At 48.8% G+C, this 21794-nt stretch overlaps 1 protein-coding gene across 1 annotated transcript in view; it reads right to left on the bottom strand.

Moving 5' to 3' along the window:
* MAP1LC3A (microtubule associated protein 1 light chain 3 alpha) overlaps window positions 1-6159 on the bottom strand; it is a 37622-nt gene extending 31463 nt beyond the window's left edge. The window contains exon 1 of the mRNA XM_044986023.1: window positions 5987-6159. Coding sequence (XP_044841958.1) covers window positions 5987-6026 — 40 coding nt within the window. The 5' untranslated portion in view covers window positions 6027-6159. The remainder of the gene's footprint in view (window positions 1-5986) is intronic.
* Window positions 6160-21794: the final 15635 nt, after the last annotated feature.

Raw genomic sequence — 21794 nt, forward strand, 5'->3', positions numbered from 1 at the left:
CCACTGTCGGTAGACAGATACTGGGCTAGATGGACCTTTGGTCTTAGCTGGTACAGCCGTTCTTATGATGTTCATTTTGGTCAATTTCATGGTCATAGGATTAAAAAAGAAATCACATCATAAATTTCATTATTTCAGGTATTTAAATCTGAAATTTCGGTGTTGTAATTGTCCTGACCCAAAAAGGGTGGACTAGTTTCAGGTCCTTCTTCCAAGCGTCCACCTCAACTATATATGGTATCCACACTGGCTGCTTCAGCAGAGGCACCAAGGAGTCAATGGGCTAAGGAGATTGAATATTAAAGGATGGTCCCTCCAGACCAGGATTGAGGCTGCCCTGCCAGCGTGCATGGAAGAAGCTTGCACTGCTGCTGTACCTTGGCTTGGAGGCCTTCAGATGCCAATACCTTTCACCAGCAAAACAAACAATTCTCAGGGCCTGACTCTGCAAGTCCCGTATGTGCAGACACCCTGCTGGAGTCAGTGAATGGGCATACAGAACCAGGACTACATACAGGGCCAAGTTCAACACTTTTGTAAGTGGGAGCCATTCTGTTCAAGCCACAGCCATCCAAAGGGAAACTGACGAACTAAATAAGTAGAAATGTTTTCAAGCTTTCAAGAGGGAGGCAGAATGGCAGAAAGCAAAGAAAATACTAAATGTATTTTATTAAGATGGCTGAGTGTGTCTTAAAGAATTTGCTGTCTGGAAAGAAAAGTCTAAAGGAAAGAGCTGATCTACCATGAACTGCCACTCCTACTATATGACTAGAAAGGTGTTAACTGGCCACTTCACATTTTATGTTTTAACTACTTATGCTAAAGAATCTGTTCTACCTTATATATAGCTATGACACTCTGAGTACATTTTCCAGACCCGAAGAAGAGTTCCGTGTAAACTCGAAAGCTGGTCTCTCTCACCAACAGAAATTGGTCCATTGCCTCTATCATGCTGTCTGCTATGTGGCTCAGAATTGAGAGTGCCAGACTCAGGTCAGGCTGGCAGAAAACAGGGGAGACACCCAAACTGGTGGCATATTCTGTAATTAGATTTTGTCAAACCGGTAACAAGCATGCACTCCTGGATTACTACATTAGCCTTACCATGGAACCACAGAGGGTCCCCCTAGGCTTTCCAGCACATCTTGCCATTCAGACAAACTGGACTTCATTATAAAAGGTTACTAAAACTAAAAATCACCGCACCTTCCAACCCCAAAGGTTCGGTCACTCACCCCAGGTCAACAGATGCTCCAGATCACACACCAAAGACAATGCTGACAGCAAATTTCTCTAGTAAACTAAAGATTAGCTAAGAAAAAGGAAATATGAGAGGTTAAAGCAGGTAAAGTATATAACAGGTGAGTCAGCATTTGTAAGTCCAGTTGTTAGCAGAGATGTAATGTCTGTTCATTTCCAAAAGTCTCTCAGGGTTACCCCAAAATGGCTTTGGGAACCTCTGTCCAATCACTCAGGATTCCCCGTCAGAATCCACCAGTCCAGAAATGCAGAATCACTCCCAGGGTTATAGTTGAAAACAGTCTGGCACGCTGTTAGGAACACAAAGGAAATTTGTGGAAAAAATAAACCTTAGTCTTAAGAACACTAAAAAAAGAGGAGAAATAAATGATGGGTATATGACCCAAACGGCAGTGGAATACTCCACAAGATCGCATCCAGGATCATACAACCAGTGTCAACAAGCAAGGGCGATATGTCACAAAAAGCAAGTCACATGCAAAGCACTAGATTAGAAGGACAGTGTGTGTGTAGTAATCAGCTATTTTTATAACTGTGTTCCTCATTTTTTGAGACTGGTACACTTCTGCAACTTTGAGTCTTCTGAAGAGAGACATGCTGGGAATATAGCTTGGGTGGAGATGTTTTCCATAGCATCCTCTCCCCCTGCACTGTAAACAATTGCTTCCTGCTCCAGTTGTGCAAGGATTCCAAGAAGAAAACATGCTGTATTTACTTTCTCCAACAGACAATTCCAGCCCTGAACCAATGCAGATGTGTGGGCCACCCAATTCCTCCTCCCCCAAGGTGCTCAGCCAGCCAGTCAGCTGAGGGAGCAAAAGGGCAAATGGAAAGTACACAGAAACAAGCAGCACTTGCAGCTGCCTGATCCAACCTCCCTACCCCACCCCTACCGCTCTTAGGCTATTTTAATCCTGTTTTCTTTCAAACACAAGGAGCCTTTTGGGGGGTGGGGGGGCTTAATAAAGGCTGAGGAAACTATAGTTAGCAGGTCTGTCCATGGCTTCTGAAGCATACGCAGCTGCCCCCAACACATTACAAGCAGGCATTTGCTAAAGGAACCAACATGTTTTTCTGAAGGACTTTATCAGCTTTTGATATACAATTAAAGAAAGAGTATAAAACACAGCAACAGCCCAACCAAGCACACATCATGCATGCTATTCTTGTTTGTTTAGAGTCACCTTTGATTAGCTGCATTATACAAAGAGCAGGCATGTGTCCAAGAACACAGGCTTTTGTGATAACAAGCTATTTAAAAAAAAAAAATTATAGTTCCCAAGAGATTGGTGATTTGAGAGTCAGAGCAGCAGTTTGAGTGGGAAGGGGGAAAGAATTTATTGTGTAAACTATGAGGTAGGGGCTGTCTCCTCATGCATGCCTATGCAGTGCCTAGCACCAGATTCCTGACAGAGGCCTCTATTATCATAATAAAAATATAAAAACAAACAGTGGATATTGCACTCCAGCATGGGAAACTTCCGTGAACCTGCCACATGACAAATTACTGCCTATGGAAAAAGGCTTAAGAAAAAGAAGTTTCAGATCGTTTCATCAGCTTCCACTGATTCCTATAAATAACATTCCGGTCAAATATTACATGTTTATAGTAGTTTTATTGTTCTCTTGCTTTCTGTATTGATCCATCCTTCCTTCAGTCTACCTAGCGCTATATTTTAATTTTCTTCTTATTAAATATCTACATCATCATAGCGCCTTTGTGCATTGTTACAAAAAACAGCTGTATGGTTTGAGCAATATACACTTTAAACTTCAAAAATATTTTCAGGAAGATCAGTACCAACAGGATCTTTAAAAGGAAGGAGAAGGCTTTGTTCATCTCACTAGGGTTGAAAGGTTGGAAAAGGCACCCCGGTAATAAAGGCTAAATGTATCGATGAAAAGTGGCTGATTATAAGGTGTGTTGAAATTTAAGAGGAGTAAGTAGTATTAGTCCTATTTTGCCAACTTGGAAACTGAGGCACCAAAGAAAAAGTCACACAAGTTGGTGGTACAGCTGAATACAGAAAACAAGTCTTCGGTCACAATCTGGTGCCTTATCCACTAGGACACACTTCTTCAAGACAGGACTCTTTTGCTCATGGTAAACCACGCCCCAGCCCCCAATTTGGGACTTGCACAGTAAGGTTTTTCAAAAGTACAAATACAAAGAGCTAAGTTCAAATAAAATATATATGTAGATACTGCATAAAGGAAGAACCACCTTTACGCTTTTGGAACAGATATTTAGAGTGGCACACATTTAAAAAATGTATACAAGAATGTGGGTGTGATTAATTTGCACATATAATTACCCCCACCATATTCACACATAAGGTAGGTGCATGTAACTGCAACCACACAACTATCATTTGTTTTTGCAGATACCTGTTCTGCACACAACTGTCATAATTGTGCCAAAATGCATTTCTGCAAAACATTTTTGTAAGTCTGGTCCTCCAAGGCTTGTTTATATATTGCTGATGGGACCCAAGCCAGAACAACTCCCATGAGCAGTAAGTTAAGAGCTGGAGCTGAAAATTACAACTCAGGCCCATCTTGAAACTAAAGTTTTCCAGGCCAGAGTGTTCTCAAGCCTTACTATGCTGGTTGGGGCCTGGTACATTCACCATAGCCTGCATTTCATATACTCTCATTGTATTTATTACTTGCATTTTAAAGTACCCATCAACAAAATTCCTAGATTCCATTTATCCCTCAGAATTGGAAAATACAAGGTCATAATGGAGGTTTATGAAAACTCTACATACAGCAATTATTAACCCTCTCCTCCCCGAAGCAGAACATTTAAGGTAAAAGAAAAATTACTGATCTGACATCAGCCACTTCTTTATCCCCTAGTAGAGAAAACAGGATGAAATGTAAGCCTGACTTATCAGTATTTCCCTCAAAAGAATGGAAATAAAAGATCAGGACTATTACTTATTTCTAACAATATGAAACTAAGTTACATGAAGTTAAATTAAACTCAAATGTAAAACCAAGCATGCCTTCCATTACTGTCAATACATTTACAGCATGCTCATTTAAATCACAGATTGTTTCCTACACTTATTGCATGGTGCGCAAGGGAACATAAGAATGTATTACTGCTTCTCACGCATTTCACCAACCACATCAGTGAAACAACAGACCCCAAGGCAGCAATCCCTTCCTCTTTGAATAGGACAGACTCCATGATTTGGAAAGCTTGTCTTAGACCTGAACTCATTGCCTTCTGGGATTAGAAAGGAAGCTTTCGTAAACAGACGCGCTGGGGACTTGTCATCTTTGCTTAATAAAACCTCTTTCTGAATGGAAGTGGCAGAGAAAAAAAAACAAGTTATTGCACATCTAACAATACTCATGTGCTGTATTAAGGACGTGGGAACAGTATTATCCATCAAGAGTGACTGCTGCAGATCTGTGGGTATTTTTGTGAGCTCTGAAAAGGAGCAACACCTGGAATAGTTATGGTTTAAAAACCCCATTATTTACTACACTGCATACTGATTTCTAAGTGCACATCAAGGAAAGCATCGAGTCTTTAAATAATGACAAACTGTAATGGGGACCATGTTTTCTCTCCCTGATCCTGCAGGCACAGGAAGATTATCACTGAAGGAAAAGCAAATGCTTAGAGCATCATCACTCCCTCCCCTGAAAAGATGTTTTGGAGGCCACCCATTACATATTGGCTCCTTCTAGGTTCCTTGTTCCATGAGCTTGGCACTAGGAGCCTGCACTCTATGCCCCACCGTTGCAGTGACTTGAGCAAATCAACAATTTTTTTTTGGTTGTTGCAGGGATTACATCACCACTAGGGCACGGCTGCAGCTGCTAATTACCTCTGGCTTCCTTCCTCCTATCTCATCCCCTCCTCTGCACAACTGAACTTCAATTTGAAAAACAAAGCAAAGAGGCACACCTTGCTACAGCCATGCCGCAGCCGAGCCACTAGCACCCCAAGAGCTGAACCCCTGCACGCATTGGCGGCCACCTGCGCAGCGCTCTTAAAGGATACACACAATAAAACCCATCTTCAGCCACCACTGGAGGAACTAGTCAACACAGAAATATAAATAAATGGCTGCTTATCCGAGGTGGCCTCCTAATAACAATCAAGGTGGAGCAGAGCTGCCTGGGATGCCGGGGCGACAGCAGAGCGGTCCCTTAGGGCAGGTGACCGGCTGCCCATGGAGAACCAGCTCTGTGCAGGTTTCGAAGGGGCACCATGGCTGCACCGTAGAGCGACTCTACCCCATGCACATCAGCAGGGTCTCGTCTCCGTCCCTGCGCACAGGGAGACCCACCCCGGGGAGCCCGGCGGGCCGGTTCCTGCGCCCCCGCTCTGGGCCCGCTGATCGCCCCATGGGGAGGGGGGGGGGGCAGGAAGGAATCTCGCCCCAGGCCCGACTAGCAGGGGCGGGGGGCGCCGCCTGCTGCAGCGCGCGGCACAGGTGCTGGAGCCGGGGGGGCTGAAGCTGTTTCCAGCCTACACAGGGGGCCCAGTTTGGGTCACTGGCTCTCAGCCCCCCTCCGCCCCCCCCCAACCTGTTCCAGCGGCCCTGGCGCGGGTCACCCCCCGGGCGAGCTGGGGCCGTGTCCCCTCAGCAGCCCCCTGCTCCGGCTGCGGCTCCGCCCGAGGGGCCCCGGGCGGGGCTCGGGCCCTACCTGGGCGGGCAGCGCCCCCCCAACGCGCGCCCGGCCCGGCCCGGCGACTCACCGAAGCTCCGCCGCTGCTTGAAGGGCCGGTCCGACGGCATCGCGGCCGGGCGGGGCGGGGGCCCGACAGCCCCGGGCGGGGCGCGGGGCGCTCGGAGAAGGGGGCTCCGCTGCAGCCGCCTGGCACCCAGGCTCCGGGAGCAACTGCCTGGCCGGAGCGAGCGGCGGTGACGTCACACCCAGCCCTTAAAGGGGAGGTGCCCAGCGCGTTTGGCCGACACGCCTCCCCTGCAGTAACCCCGCCCCTACTCATCCCCCGCTCCGCTCTACTCCTCCTCCCCCCTGGGCCAGCGGCCGCTAGTTCTCGCTAGTGCCTCCCTCGTCCGCTCTAGGGACCAGGTGTCCCGGTTTTTGGGTCTTTTTCTTATATTGGCGCCTATTACCCCCCACCCCCTGTCCTGAAGTTTCACACTTGCTGTCTGGTCACTCTAGCTGGGTCCCAGAGCTCCCCTGCTGTACCACTGGCCCTTACTCCCCCCACAAGGCTTCCCCCTGCTCGACCACAGGCTCTACTTCCCCCTTCCAAATCCCCCAGCCTCTCCTTCCCTCCTCCACACCGCCCCAGGCCTCTACATCCCCTATCTATATCCCCCACCCCGTCAAGGCGGAATCCCCATGCTGTTACTCCAAGTGCAGGAAGTGGGGGCCTGTAAGGATTTTAAAAATTAATACTTGCCCCTCCAGGCTTGTATTAAACTCCAAAGGTTGCAGCTTCTCTCTGACCTTGGTTTGGTAAACGCTGCCACCACTCCCATGCAAAAAAACCCCTTTGAACTCAGGAAGGAGCACTTGAGAATTCCTCCCTGTAGGGTGCCCTCAAGCCCTTTCACACCCCTCCAGGGAAGAGCTGAGGGAAAAAAACAAAGGAAATTAGCTGTGGCTACCAGCTAATCAAACAGTCACAAACCTTTTAGGACACCAAAAATCCAACCCTGTTCTTAAGAAAGGAAAATTTTATTAAGAACAAGTAGAAAATACACCTGGAATTTAGGCTTTTGCTAGATTTTAAAAGAGCAATTCCAAAAATCAAGCACCCAAAATAGCTTTCTTGGGGGTTCAGCTTAAAGGTTACAAGCAAACAAAAGCATCTGGGGTTAGCACAGAAGAGATCCACAAGCCTTAAAAAATAAACAGAAATAAACCTGATCGCATCTAGCTAAACATTCTGATCTACTTATACCTTTAGGTTGTTAAAAGTAATTCTAGATACGATCTGATAATTTTCATATCTGGTTCAAACTTTACCCAGCATTCCTGCAACCCTGTCTCTTCAGCCCCAAGAGCCACAGACAAAGGGAAAGTTTCTTTTCCAATTTTAAAAAGTTCTACCTTCCCATCTCAGAGTGGTAGCCATGTTAGTCTGTATCAGCAAAAACAATGAGGAGTCCTCGTGGCACCTTAGAGACTAACACATTTATTTGGGCATAAGCTTTTGTTGAGTCTGAACTTTTGATGAGCTTAAACTTAACCCAGACTTGATGTCTCTGTCTGAAACTTTTAATCAAAGCTCTGACCTGCGAACTACTCATGACACCCCCCCTCCCCTTAAGTAGCCATCTCCCCTTTTGTCTTTTTAAATTTACATTTTAACCTGTTTTATCCTGTAGAATCTTGTTTGATTATGCATGACCATTATGATCTGTTAATCACTTTGTTTACTTCTGTGTATAAATATAGATGCTCACCCCTAATAAACTTGCCACACTTACTCCGAAGCCTTTTAAGCTAAGGATAGTGTGAGCCCGTTGATCAACGAATTGGTGTCTGGTCTCTGACAGATTGTGAGCCCCATACCAACTCCGCACGAACTCGGGTGCTGGAGAGGTGAGTAAGGACTTGCTTTTTACCTAACACTTTCATGGACTAAAACCCCCTTCATCAGATGCATGGAGTGAAAAATACAGTAAGCAGAATATATATTATAGCACATGAAAAGATGGGAGTTGTCTTACCAAGTGGGGGGGGGTCAGTGCTAATGAGCCAAAATTAAGGTGGATGTGGCCTATTCTCAACAATTGACAAGAGGGGGTGAATACCAAGGGAGGGAAAATTACTTTTGTAGTGCTAAGGAGGCCAATGCAATCAAGGTAGCCCATTTCAAACAGTTGACAAAAAGGTGTGAGTATCAGCAGAGGGAAAATTACTTTTTGTAGTGACCCAGCCATTCCGAGTCATTATTTAGGCCTAATTTGATGGTGTCCACTTTGCAAATTAATTCCAGTTCTGCAGTTTCTCATTGGGGTCTGTTTTTGAAATTTTTTTGTTCAAGAATTGCCACTTTTAAGTCTGTTATTGTGTATTCAGGGAGATTGAAGTGCTCTCCTACTGGTTTTTGAATGTTACAATTCTTAATGTCTGATTTGTGTCCATTTATTCTTTTGTGTAGAGGCTATCCGGTTTGGCCAATGTACATGGCAGAGGGGCATTGCTGGCACATGATGGCAAATTTCACATTGGTAGATGTGCAGGTGAATGAGCCCCTGATGGTGTGACTGATGTGGTTGGGTCCTATGATGGTGTCCCTTGGATAGATATGCGGACAGAGTTGGCAGTGCGGTTTTTTGCAGGGAGTGGTTCCTGGTTTAGTCTTTTTGTTGTGTGGTATGTAGTTGCTGGTGAGTATTTGCATCAGGTTGTGGGGGCTGTCTGTAAGTGAGGACTGGCCTCCTCGCTTACAGAAAGTGCAACTGACCCTCAACAAGATAGTAATACTGACTATATATCAAGTGTGTCAAATGCAAGAATATATAAACTATGGAGGCGGGGATGTGTGAAATAATTCTGTCTCTAATCTCTTTCTGTTCTAGTTACCTTGAGGCTTCTTGTAACAATAGTAGGTACTTTTTCTGATGGTGTGGCTTTAATTCACTAATAGCTACTGGGTGCTTTCAGCTCACCAGATGGAAAGCACAAGAGAAGTATTGTTATTAATCAGTGCCTAGATACTACAGTGACTGGCACTTCTATAAATACTGTAGATGGCTACTTTGAAGTTGGCAGTAAGGTCATTTCCAGTCAATAATATGATAGTAAAGAGGCTACATGAACAATTTACCAGTCATCCACACTGTATTATTTATTAAGACAGACCAGGAAGATCAATGGTGCCCAAGCTGCATTCTATGGAAAGCTGACGTTGCTTCTTCTGTAGGAATAGCTAAAGTACATTTGTACTGGAGATCACCAAGAAGCAAGGTGCCAATGAGAATTGGGTACCTGACTCCCTGCCTCACCTTTGAAAATTCAAGCCCAAATACATTCATAATGGTATTACTTGCCCCCCCCCCCACACACACACACAACTTCATCGTAGCTAGTACCAACACCAGTTGAAAAAGGAGGGGGGTTGGCATCAGGCCATGAGAAGAAGATTGCTTTTTCACTTAAGTAATTGCTGTAGTCAGCACAGGAATGTATGTGATTCTGAAGGGGAGGGGAGAGGAAGTGTCCATGAGACAATCTATTGCAATGCAGTCCTGACTGAGCACGTTTGAGAACTTCTGAGCTTGATAAAACCAGACATGAACTAGGGTTGTGGATCTGGTCAGATATTTGTACTCTTCATAGCTGTCTCTATAATTTATGTTTGCAGTGTTATAGCCGAGTTGGTTGCAGGATATTAGCGAGACGAGGTAATATCTTTTAGTGGTTCAGTATAACAGATATATTTACTCCTGGGGGAATTCTGCATCACTGCATGTGCACAGAATTCATGTCCCCCGCAGATTTCTTTGTTTCCTGGCAGAAAAACGACTTCTGACAGGGAAGCAAAGGGAAGCCACAAGAGTGGTCATGTGCTCTTCCCCAGCAGCACTGGCAAGGAGCTCCCCAGCAAGGAGTGGCCAGGGCCAGGGCCAGGTCAGACCCACCCCCAGAAACTTCCCCTGGCTGCATCACTCCCCAGCTGCGGGGGGAGGGGTCAAGGTATGCGGAGCTGCTCCCCCATCTGCCCAACTCCCATACATCCAGACCCCCCCATACCCAGACTCCCCACGAAGCCACACACTCTGCACCCAGATCCCCCACTGAGCCCTTCCCCCCTGCATTCAGACCATCACCCCTGCACCTAGACCATCACCCTGCACTCCCCATGGAACCACAGAGGGTCCCCCTAGGCTTTCCAGCACATCTTGCCATTCAGACAAGGCCTGACCATTATGCTGTGTCAGGGTCCGGTGCAGCCTCACCAGCGAGCCCATGTCTGGGGGAGGAGAGGGCCTGCAGGTTGATCAAATAAAATATTGACAAATAAAATATGCAGAATTTTAAAATATCGTGTGCAGAATTTTCATTTTTTTTGGTGCAGAATACCCTCAGGAGTAGATATTATCTCACCTGCCTCGTGTCTCTACAATTTATGAACAAATCAATCTGTTATGCTTTTATTTTGCCTGGTAAGTTTACAACTACTTCTGTTTGAACATTTTAAAGAGCATAATGTGACTAAAAAGGAAAATATGCTACTTCCTGAAAAATTAAGATATTTAATTTTCCTTGTAAGCATATGCTGTAGCAAAGGCAATGTTATGCTGCTTTAATGTATCATTGTTTACAAACAATCTTAAGCAAGAACTCTGCATTTGTGTGTGTATAGTATTAAAGAATAACAATATTTTCACTAAAGCAATTCCATTAAACATCCCAATCTTTTTTAAAACGGACCCTTCTCAAAGCTGGCAAAACCTAAAATAGTAGAAATGTTACCATTAATAGAAAAAAATTCCAAAGGAACAGCTGTTTTAAAACAAATTATCTCTTCTAGTGTTTATATTGGATTAACTGAAATTGATTATAAACGGAAGAAACTGACAACTGATTTTCATTGTCCAAGATAAAATATATATATTAAAAAAAAAATCTTAAGTAGTGAAAAGTAAATTTGACTTTTTGAATTCAGTTTGACTAAACCTAAGGTGATGTTAAAAATACAAGTAAAGACCCCTCCACCCCACCCCCTGATATAGGATTTCAACTTGGAGGTTCATTTAACCTTAACACAGAAAAGCAAACTAGTCGTAAAGAATTTGACCAAGCAAACTAAATAACTGTATGCCCTGCAGACACAGGCAAGTTCCTTTTTGTATGGAGTTTTCTTCTTTCAATTAGGAAGGAGTTAGCTTTCTTGCTTATTGATTTGGTCCCTGATCCTGCAGTCAAATCTCTGCAATCAGTCCCTTTCAGTGTCCCAAAGTCCACCCATGCAGATCTGGTTGTGGCATTGGGACAGTAATTCTGTATAACTCCATCCAAATAAATCAGGAGCCCTGATATTTATTCAGGCATGCCAGGAGACAACAATCCAGCTTCCTATAGTGGGTGCTTTTGCATAAGAGAGGTTCAGATAAATGAGGTTCTCCTGCTAATACAACAGTATAACGTTTCTAGTGATTTCTGCATCTCTAAATTCCAATAGCCTTCAGCCTTCCTGAAAAGGGAGGGAGGGAGGGGTCCAGCTATTCCTACTAGCTAGTATAGGAGGATCCTTGGGTGACCTAGAACCAATGTAGGCTTTGTTTATATATGGGCGAACCTTCTGGTTTGGATGCAGTTTTGTCTGTAAACTGCTTATGCCACTAGTATTTATGCTGGTGCAAGGAACTGCTGTATTTTTCTACACCACTATAAGCAGATAACTGCATCTAGACTGGGACTTTAACTGGTAGAGCTATTCCAGTTTAAAAAAAAAAAATCACACCCCTCACTGATCTAGCTATGCTGTTAAAACTTGAGTGTAGATTAGGCCTTTGGGCCTTGTACGCCACCTCCTTAAAGCAGACGAGAGGAGGAGAGAGTAAGGCCAGGTTTACAATAGAAACGTCTATCAGCAAAGCTATGCCGGACAGGGGTGTGAGGTGGTGTGATCCCTAACCAACATAGTTGGGGCCGCAGAAGCCCACAGCTATACTGGCAAAAGTGCAGTTTTGCTGATACAAGCTGTGTCCGTGCTAGGAGTGACTTGCTAGTGTAGGCCCAGCGTAGGTCTTCCATGCACCTCAGCAATCTCAGGCTGCCATTACGGCCACTTGTGGCTCTTGTAGCTGGTACAAATTAGAGCAGCAATTTATGCCCAGGGACTAGCCTAGCACAGACCAACTGTAGGTGCAGGGGAGTACAAAGGTAAATCCCAGCTTTGCGCCCCCACCCAAGCTGCATTAACCACTTTTCAGCCAGTGTCAAGCACTGGGGCTACAATACCTATTTTCATCTTTATCTTCCTCCTTTTGCAGCCGCTGCTAACTTTTCACAGGAAACAGCCCTTGTGAAAGAACTATCATCATCAAAGCCAGGAAATGAAGTGTCACTCCCATAACCTGTGATGTTCTTTACCTGCACTGAACAGTCTTTCCTACCTTTGAACACAGAGGCCTGGATCTTCAAAGAGATTTAGGCACCTAACTCCCATTGAAATCAGTGGGAGTTAGGCACCAAAATCCCTTTGAGGATCTGTGCCAAGGAAACTATTTCCAACCTGCGCTACTGATCAGCATATGCTACCGATCGGAATCAGCATGGGACAAACACACCAGAACCAATAAGAAATGGCTTTTGGAAAGTAGGGTTTGAGCCATCAAGCCAAGCGATGGGGTCAGTCCAGCAACCCTTACTCACATGATTAATCTCCTTGACAGGGCCGGCTCTGACTTTTTTGCTGCACCAAGCAAAAAAAAACCCCAAAAACAAAAAAAACAAAAAACAGGGCACAGGGCGGCCAGACCCAGAGGCAAAGCAAAAACAAAAACAAAACCAAAAAAACCCAGGGTGCAGGGCGGCCGGACCCGGAGGCAAAGCAAAAAAACCCAAAACCCTGGGTGCAGGGCAGCTGGACCTGGAGGCAAAACAACAACAAAAAAAAGGCATCTGTGCTGCCCTAAGATTGGACGGAATGCCGCCCCTTAGAATCTGCCGCCCCAAGCACAAGCTCGGCTGGTGCCTGGAGCTGGCCCTGCTCCTTGAAGTCAATAGGACTTGAAAGAGCAAAGGTTGCACCATCTGGTCTAGTCACTACAAGCAGGGCTCCACCATGTGACGAGCCAGATCTCAGCTGATTACAATTTGAAAACTGTTCCTCCATGTACACTAACAGCATTCAACACTTTGCAGGGTGGGACCCTACTGATTTCACTGCAATTTGCTGGTGCTTAGCACCTCACAGGAAGTGTGTATCACCTTGTCAGACTGGGCCCTTAGTTCTGCAGCAGAGCTACTGGGTGTTTTTTTAAAACAGATGCAAGACCGAAGACCAACCAAGGGCTTGGCTACACTTACAAGTTGCAGCGCTGGTGGAGGCTTTCCAGCGCTGCAATTACACCCCGTCCACACTTGCAGGGCACAACCAGCGCTGCAACTCCCTGGTTGCAGCGCTGGCTGAAAACCCATCAGGGTTGGGGTATAAGGAGTGCAGCGCTGGTGATCCAGCGCTGCTCAGCAGGTGTGGACACTCACCAGCGCTTTAATTGTCCTCCAGGGAATAAGGAGTTATCCCAGAATTCCTGTTCAGCCACTCTGCTCATCAGTTTGCACTCTACTGCTCTTGCCTCAGGTGACCCGCCCTTTAAATGCCCCGGGAATTTTAAAAATCTCCTTCCTGTTTGCTGCAGCCAGGTGTGGAGTGCAATCAGTTAATCTTTACAGGTGACCATGCCTCCACGCGGCAAACGAGCCCCAGCATGGAGCACTGGCGAATTGCAGGACCTCATTAGTGTTTGCGGGGAGGAAGCTGTGCAGTCCCAGCTGTGCTCCAGCCGTAGGAATTACGATATCTTTGAGCAGGTATCAAGGTCCATGCTGGATAGGGGCCATGATCGGGACGCACTACAATGCAGGGTGAAAGTGAAAGAGCTGCGGAGTGCCTATTACAAAGCCCGCAAGGGTAATCACCGATCCGGAGCTGCCCCCACGACCTGCCGTTTTTACAGGGAGATGGACGCGATACTTGGGGGTGACCCCACTGCCAATCCCAGGACCACGATGGACACTTCTGAGCCGGGTGGGGGACAGGAGGAGGAGGAGGAGGCGGAGGCAGCGGCGGGGGGGGGAGGAAAACGCGAGTGAAGCTCCTGGGATGGGGGAAGACACCCCAGAGTCCCTGGAGGCATGCAGCCAGGAGCTCTTCTCAAGCCAGGAGGAAAGTACCCAATCGCAGCAGCCAGCAGTTGCAGAAGGACAAGCAGAGCAGCGGGTTACCGGTAAGCGGCTTTTATTTTCTGGGTGGAAATGTTTCTGGAGAGGAAGGGGGGTTAGGGCTGCATGCATGCCAGCCTAGATGTGGAATAGCCCATTGATGTGGTCTATCACGTCGCGGTAATCGTCTGCAGTAATCTCAGCAAAAGTTTCAGCCAGAGCGTGGGCAATATGCCTGCGCAGGTTTATAGGGAGAGCCACTGTTGTCCTTGTCCCAGTCAGGCTAACGCGTCCGCGCCACTGTGCCGCAAGGGGTGGGGGGACCATTGCTGAACACAGACAACCCGCATAGGGTTCAGGGCGGAATCCACATTGCTGTAGAAGAGCCTCCCGCTGTTCCCTAGTGACCCGCAGCAGGGAGATATCTTCCAGGATTAACTCCTGTGAAAAATGTTGGGAGACTCTTTAGTGAAGCGAGTGATAGAGATAGGGAGATAGTGAAGATCACCCCTGCAGCTGCATCTTCACTCAAACCCTCTATCACTGAAGCTTACCCAAAGCAACCAGCACCCCTCTATCACTCAAGCCCCACTTCTCCCTCTATAAGCACCCCTCACTCACCATTTTGTGGCTTCTGCTGTGTTATGTGTGTGGTAAAAGAATGCTAAAGTGAGGACTAAAGAACTCCTTCAGTGTGTGGGAATTTCAGTCTGGAGATAATGAACACAATGCTTCCCTGTTAAATGTTGTCAATTCTTTTTTTCTAAAGTGACCTTGACTGCTGGACTGACCAGATGTACCACAGCACAGAAGCTGCAGAATTTGAGAAAAAATCCCCGAAAGAGCAAGGAAGACATGCTGAGAACTGTTATTGCTCACTCTGCTAGAGAGAGTAAAAACTTGCAGGAGTGGAGAGAAAAGGAGAGCAGGATACGCCAGAGGGAAAGCAGGACCTGGCAGAGAAATGCAGTGGCCAAGAGGAAAAGCACAGAGAAGCTGCTAAGCATCCTGTCACGCCAAGCGGACTCTATCGAGTCACTCGTTGCCATGCAAGCAGAGCACTACCGTGCTACTCCCCCACCCCCCCGTCCCAAAGCTTTTTGCCTTGTGCACCAATGTCAGTTCAAACCCCCCTTCCCCAGCATCCAGGTTCTTACCACCACCAGCTGCCTCCAACACCTGTACGTTCACCAACCAGCCCTGATAACTACAACCCTTACCCTCTGCACTCAACCCCCGTCACCATGCAGTTTATGCACCCTGAAGTGCAGGATTCATTGCACAGCACTCCAGACAGGACGTATGCAAACTTGTGACTGTGCAGTTCACCAACCCACACCCCTGCCCTCTTGTGTTCATGAAATGTTGTGTGTGTCTGTCTGTCTGTCAAGGAAGTTTTTTTCTTTTCAATAAAACAATTCTTGGCTTTGAAAACAGTCTTTATTATAGCAGATAGTGAAAGATACCTTAGCCCAGTAAAGAAACAGGCACTGCAAATCATTTTAGGGATAATAGAATAACAGTGTAAACAGTGCACTTCACTCCCATGCAAGGCAGCCAACATTACTGTTGGCTTTCAGCCTCAAATTCTTCCCTCAAGGCATCCCTAATCCTTGAAGCCCTGTGCTGGGCCTCTCTATTAGCCCTGCTCTCTGGCTGTGCATATTCAGCCTCCAGGACTTGAACCTCGGTGGTCCATGCCTGACTGAATGTTTCACCCTTCCCTTCACAAATATTATGGAGGGTACAGCAAGCGCATATAACCGCGGGGATGCTGCTTTCCCCCAAGTCTAGCTTCCCATACAAGGACCACCAGCGGGCTTTTAAACGCCCAAAAGCACACTCCACAGTCATTCGGCACCGGCTCAGCCTGTAGTTGAACCGGTCCTTGCTCCTGTCAAGCTTCCCTGTATAGGGTTTCATGAGCCAAGGCAGTAACGGGTAAGCGGGGTCTCCAAGGATCACAATGGGCATTTCGATGTCCCCTACTGTGATCTTCCTGTCTGGGAAAAAAGTCCCTGCCTGCATCTTCCTGAACAGGCCACTGTTCCGAAAGATGCGTGCATCATGCACCTTTGCATGCCAGCTTGTGTAAATGTCAATGAAACGCCCACGGTGATCCACAAGCGCCTGGAGAACCATAGAGAAATACCCCTTACGATTAACGTACTCTGATGCCAGGTGGGGAGGGGGGGGCAGAATAGGAATATGCGTCCCATCTATCGCCCCTCCACAGTTAGGGAAACCCATTTGTGCAAAGCCATCCACAATGTCCTGCACGTTCCCCAGAGTCACGGTCTTTCTTAGCAGGATGCGATTAATTGCCTTGCAAACTTGCATCAACACGATTCCAACGGTCGACTTTCCCACTCCAAACTGGTTCCCGACCGACCGGTAGCTGTCTGGAGTTGCCAGCTTCCAGATTGCAATAGCCACCTGCTTTTCCACCGTCAGGGCAGCTCTCAATCTTGTGTCCTTGCGCCGCAGAGTGGGGGCGAGCTCAGCACACAGTCCCATGAAAGTGGCTTTTCTCATACGAAGTTCTGTAGCCACTGCTCGTCATCCCAGACTTCCATGACGATGTGATCCCACCAGTCAGTGCTTGTTTCCCGAGCCCAAAGCGGCGTTCAACAGTGCTGAGCATTTCCGTGAATGCCACAAGCACTGTAGTGTCACACGCGGCAGGCAAATCCATATCGATATCATCGTCAGACTCCTCACTGTCACTTTGGAGCTGAAGGAATAGCTCGACTGCCAAACGTGTTGTGCTGGCGACACTCATCGGCACAGTCCTCAGCAGCTCGGGCTCCATTTCCCACAGAAATCGCGATTCACACACAGAGCAGAAAGACACTCACAATGGCGCCAAACGTTGCCGGAAAGACAGAATGCTGGGATGTGAAGCGATGCACCACGGGGCGTTGGAACAGGAAGTGGAATGACCCACACACTTCCTTCCCCTTCCCACAATACTCAGCGCCAAAACGGCGCCAAAACGGGACGAGGTGCTCTGTGGGATAGCTGCCCACAATGCACCTCTCAATACAGCGCTGGAAAGTGCTGCAAGTGTGGCCACACTGCAGTACTGGTAGCTGTCAGTGTGGCCACACTCCAGCGCTGGCCCTACACAGCTGCATGACCAGCGCTGTAACTCCCAGCGCTGCAACTTGTAAGTGTAGCCAAGCCCCAAGTTACTGAATACTGCATTAAAGAAATTCTTCACTATGCACAGCAGTAACATTGCCAACAATGTGTGAAAACCAAATGAACAGGCCATAATCTCCAGCCATTTATCTGGTTATGAACGATAGAGCATATGCATGAGGCTTGTACTAAATTGTTTTCTTCTATCTTGTCTCCACATTCAGTTGAAACACCGAGACTCCAGTCTGTTCAACATTGTTTTATGGAGTGAAAATTCAATTAAAATAAATCATGACCATTTACATGCATTATGTAATCTCTGCTGTATATTAAGAGCAGCGCTAGCTGCAAAATGTAATATAACAGTATCTACGAAGCCACTGCCTGATGCACAGTTGAAGCTACAGAGACTCATTAAAGAGGAGGGGTACCGAGTTTTGAGGACTGGAATACTCTACAATAATTAGCAACCAGGTTTCCTAACCAATTATAAATGAGCACCCATCACATCCTAGGTAGGAATCAAAGATAATAGGCAACACGTTTGGTAAGTTACCTGGACAGAACAGGGTACGTAGAAGACATTTGTTTACAACGTTCACCTAGTTGCACAACTGACTCAAAATTTGATTTAAAAAAAGTATTTAGATTAAGCATGTGTGGTCAGAATTATGGTGCATGAGGTCCAGCTGATGGACATAGAGAAACTAGGCAAGACAACAACATGGCAGTTGAGACATTCAGTATAGTCAAATGCAAAGTACTAAAACCAGAGCTTCATGTATTCTGTAATCATGAAATTTGCCGCAGCATTTGCCCCTTCATGCAGTGTTGAGCTACAGAATCGCAGCTTGTCTTAAAAAAAAAAAAAAAGTTTCTAGCCCTTATGTTTGCAAAGATAATCTCAAATATTGGACACTGATGCCAGCCTGAGTCTGCAAAGAGCCCAAAAGAAAGGTTCTGAGAGGTGTGAACCGCCCTAGTCATCTCACAGCAACGAGCTCTACAGACTCCATCCTTTTGCAGCCACTGAATTTGGCAGTTTTCCAAAGATACCACAGAATTCAGCATTTTTGCTGTAGAATCCACCATTTTGCTGCAGCCAGGCACCTGGCACTTTCTTTTCAGGGACCTGCCTGCTGCAACCACCTCTTGCCCTGCACCTTTCCCCACATAATTACAGTGCCCGCTCCCTTCGCTATTATAGAACCAGGCTAGGGTTGCCAACTTTCTAAGCAGGGCCAGCTCTAGGTTTTTTGCCGCCCCAAACAAAACATTTTTGGCTGCTCCCTACCCCAGCCCTGGGCTCTCCCCTCCCCACCAGTGCCCTCTCCCACCCACATCCCCTGCCGCCCCACCCCTGGGCTCTCTCTTCCCCCTCCACCTGCACCCCCTGCTGCCCAAGCCCTGGGCTCCCCCCCAGGGCTGGTGCAAGGAAGTTTCGTGCCCTAGGCAAAACTTCCACCTTGCGCCATCCCCCCCACCCAGCTAACCCACTCCCCGCCCCCGCGTGGCAGCTAAACACACCCACCCACCCCTCCCACCCGAGGAGCCCCCCCAAGGCAACTAACCTACCCCCTCACCCAGGGAGCCCCCCCTCGCAGCAGCTACCCCCACCCCGCAAGCCCCTCCTCCATGGCAGCTGACCCGGCCCAAGGCGCTCCCCCCCCCGCCCACGGAAGCTAACGCCACCCCCCTCCGCAGCAGCTAACCTCACCCGGGGAGCCCGCCCCAGCTCTCCTCCACTGAGCACGCTGGTGCCGCTCTAATTCTCCTCCCCTCCCAGGCTTGCAGCACCAATTGGAGGAGACTTAGAGCTGGGCTGTGTGCTCAGCGGAGGAGGCAGAGTGGAGGTGATCTGGGGTGGGGAGCGGTTCCCCTGTGTGCCCCCCCCCCGTTACTGCAGGCGGCCCTCCCCTCCCCAGCTCACCTCCACTTCACCTCCTCGCCTGAGCGGACTTTTAGGTGCCCTCAACCACTAGCCGCCTAGTTTGCCTAAGTGGTTGCACCGGCCCTGTTCCCCCACCCCGCAAACGTGACCTCCTCGTTCACCACAGCAATCCCCGTTTACACTTGCAGTGGGGATCAACCCGTTTCTCCTATTTTTATTTCACTTTAGTATAAATCTCGCCCCCCACAACCCCATCTTTAGTGCTCCAAATGCACATAGAAGGCATAGGGACTTACCCTCAAACCTTGTACCCGGAAAGGGATGGGGATCTAGTAAAGAGGGTTCAGGCAGAGGAGCGGGTGTGGGGGTGCTTGAGGGCTCTACACTGGCAGAGAAGCAGGGTGTGATGTACTCGCGGAGGAGGGTGGAGGAGGTGAGAGGGTATCAGAAGATGTGCAGGGAAAGGGGGAGGTGCGGGAGGAGAGGGCTGGGGGAGGGTACAAGGGGAGAGGTGCGGGTGAAGGGAGGGTACAAGGGGAAGGGGTGCGGCGAAGGAGCGATGGGGGGAGGTACAAGTGAAGAGGCTGTGAGTGGGATAGGGGGTGCAAGGGCTGAGAGGGGCAGGTGCTGACAGCTGCTTCCCAGCCCCGTGCAGGCAGAGCCGAGAGGACGGACACTGACCCCCAGGTGCCCGAGCCGCAGGGGTCCCCCGGCGGGGCAGTATCCCCCGCTGCCCCGCTCAGAGCCGGGCTCTGCCTCTCCCCACCCCTGGCGCTGTGGGGGCCCGGGGCAAGCAGCGCAGGGCTGAGGCCGGGGAGGTGCGCGGCGGGCTGGATCCGGGGGCTGCAGCAGATCCCTGGCAGCTCAGGCTGCCCAGCCACTCGCCCCATCAGCGCATGAGCCGGGATCCACACCCCAAGCCCAGCCTGGCAGCGCCCTGCACAGCCTACTCGGGCAGGGAAATGTCGCGCCGCCCTGGGGAGACTCAGAGCAGCAGCGGTGGCAGCAGCAGGACCCCTCCTCCCTCCCTGCATCCCGGGCCGCGCTTCCCTCCCTTCCCAGCTCCTCACACACTCTGGGAGCCCCTCACGCCGCCGCAGCCCGGGCTCAAAGAGTTGACAGGTTTCAGAGTGGTAGCCATGTTAGTCTGTATCAGCAAAAAGAATGAGGAGTCATCCTCTTTGGAACCCCCTTTCAGGTAGTTGAAGGCTGCAATCAAATGATGGGTTCTGAATGAGTAACCCATTAAGAACAAGCTGTTTACTGTTCTTATATAGGGTTGCCAACTGTCTAATCACACAAATCCAAACACCCATGCCCCACCCCCTTCCCCAAGGCCAGTCCCTTCCCCCGCCCCTTTTCTGAGACTCCACCCCCACTCACTCCAGTCCCCCACCCTCACTCACTTTCACTGGGTTGGGACAGGGGGATGGAGTGCAGGCTCTGGGCTGGGTGGGTGGGGCCAAGGGTTTCGGAGTGTAGAGAGGGCTCCAGGCTGAGACTAGGACAGGGGGTTGGAGTGTGGGGTTCGGGGTGCAGGCGGCACTTACCTCAGGTGGCTCCTGGAAACGGTGGTACGTCCAGCAATGGCTCCTAGGCTCACGGACGGCCAGGCAGCTCTGTGCACTGCCTCTGCCTGCAAGTACCACCCCCATAGCTCCTATTGGCCACACTTCCCCATTCCCAGCCAATGGGAGCTGTGGAGTTAGCACTCGGGATGGGGGCAGCGTGCAGAGACCCCTTTGCTGTGCCTCCTCCTGGACATACCAACCGCATCTGGGAGTGGTGAGGAGCCAGGGCGGGTAGGGAGCTTGCTTTAGCTCCCTGCACTTTTGGTGGCCTAAAATCTCCCAGATTTCCCGGAGGCTACTGAAGCCAATTGAGCCTGATTCTGGGAGACTCCCGGCCAAACCAGGAGGGTTGGCAACCCTATTCTTATATTGTGAACTCGAGACAGAGACTGTCTTCCTATCTATGCACACCCCCACACACTAACTACAATTTGCTACACATCCCACCATCTATATTGGGGTGGCCAAACTTACCGATCCTCCAAGTCGCAGACAACAATCTTCAGAAATTTGAGAGCTGGGGCACACTGTACCCCCTCCCGATTTTTGCCAGGGTTTGCTGGCTCCACTCAGTCACATGATGTGGCCAGGACCCCTCCTGCATGGCAGCTGCTGGAGCCAGCTGTGGGAGGAGGCAGCAGTAAACAGCTGGGAGCTGCAGGGAGAGCTGCTGCTTTTGCTGCTGCCTCTCTCTGCGGAGCTAACACCTGGAAGCTGCAGGGAGGGGCCACTGAAGGTAAGAGGGGGCACGTACCTGGAGGTGTGTGACTCCAGTCCCCCCAACCCTTAACCTTTACATTGTGCCACCCACTCTCAGCAAGTACCAGTTGTCTCTGGCAGTAGCTTCTAGTCCCCGACCCTACTGCAGAGCAGAAGCCCTGAGCTCCCCCCTGCAGTCTGGTAGGTGGAGAATGAGGGGGTCGGGTGGGGTGGGGGTGGGGGCTCCGGGAGCCGCACTTTAATTATAAAAGAACCGCATGTGGCTTGCGAGCCACGGTTTGGCCACCCCTGGTCTATATACATATATGATAGCCCCTAGTACAAACCATGGTTGCCACCATGACAAACAAATAGCATTCAAT

The sequence above is a fragment of the Mauremys mutica genome, chromosome 13, assembly GCF_020497125.1.
Source record: "Mauremys mutica isolate MM-2020 ecotype Southern chromosome 13, ASM2049712v1, whole genome shotgun sequence".
Lineage (NCBI taxonomy): Eukaryota > Metazoa > Chordata > Testudines > Geoemydidae > Mauremys > Mauremys mutica.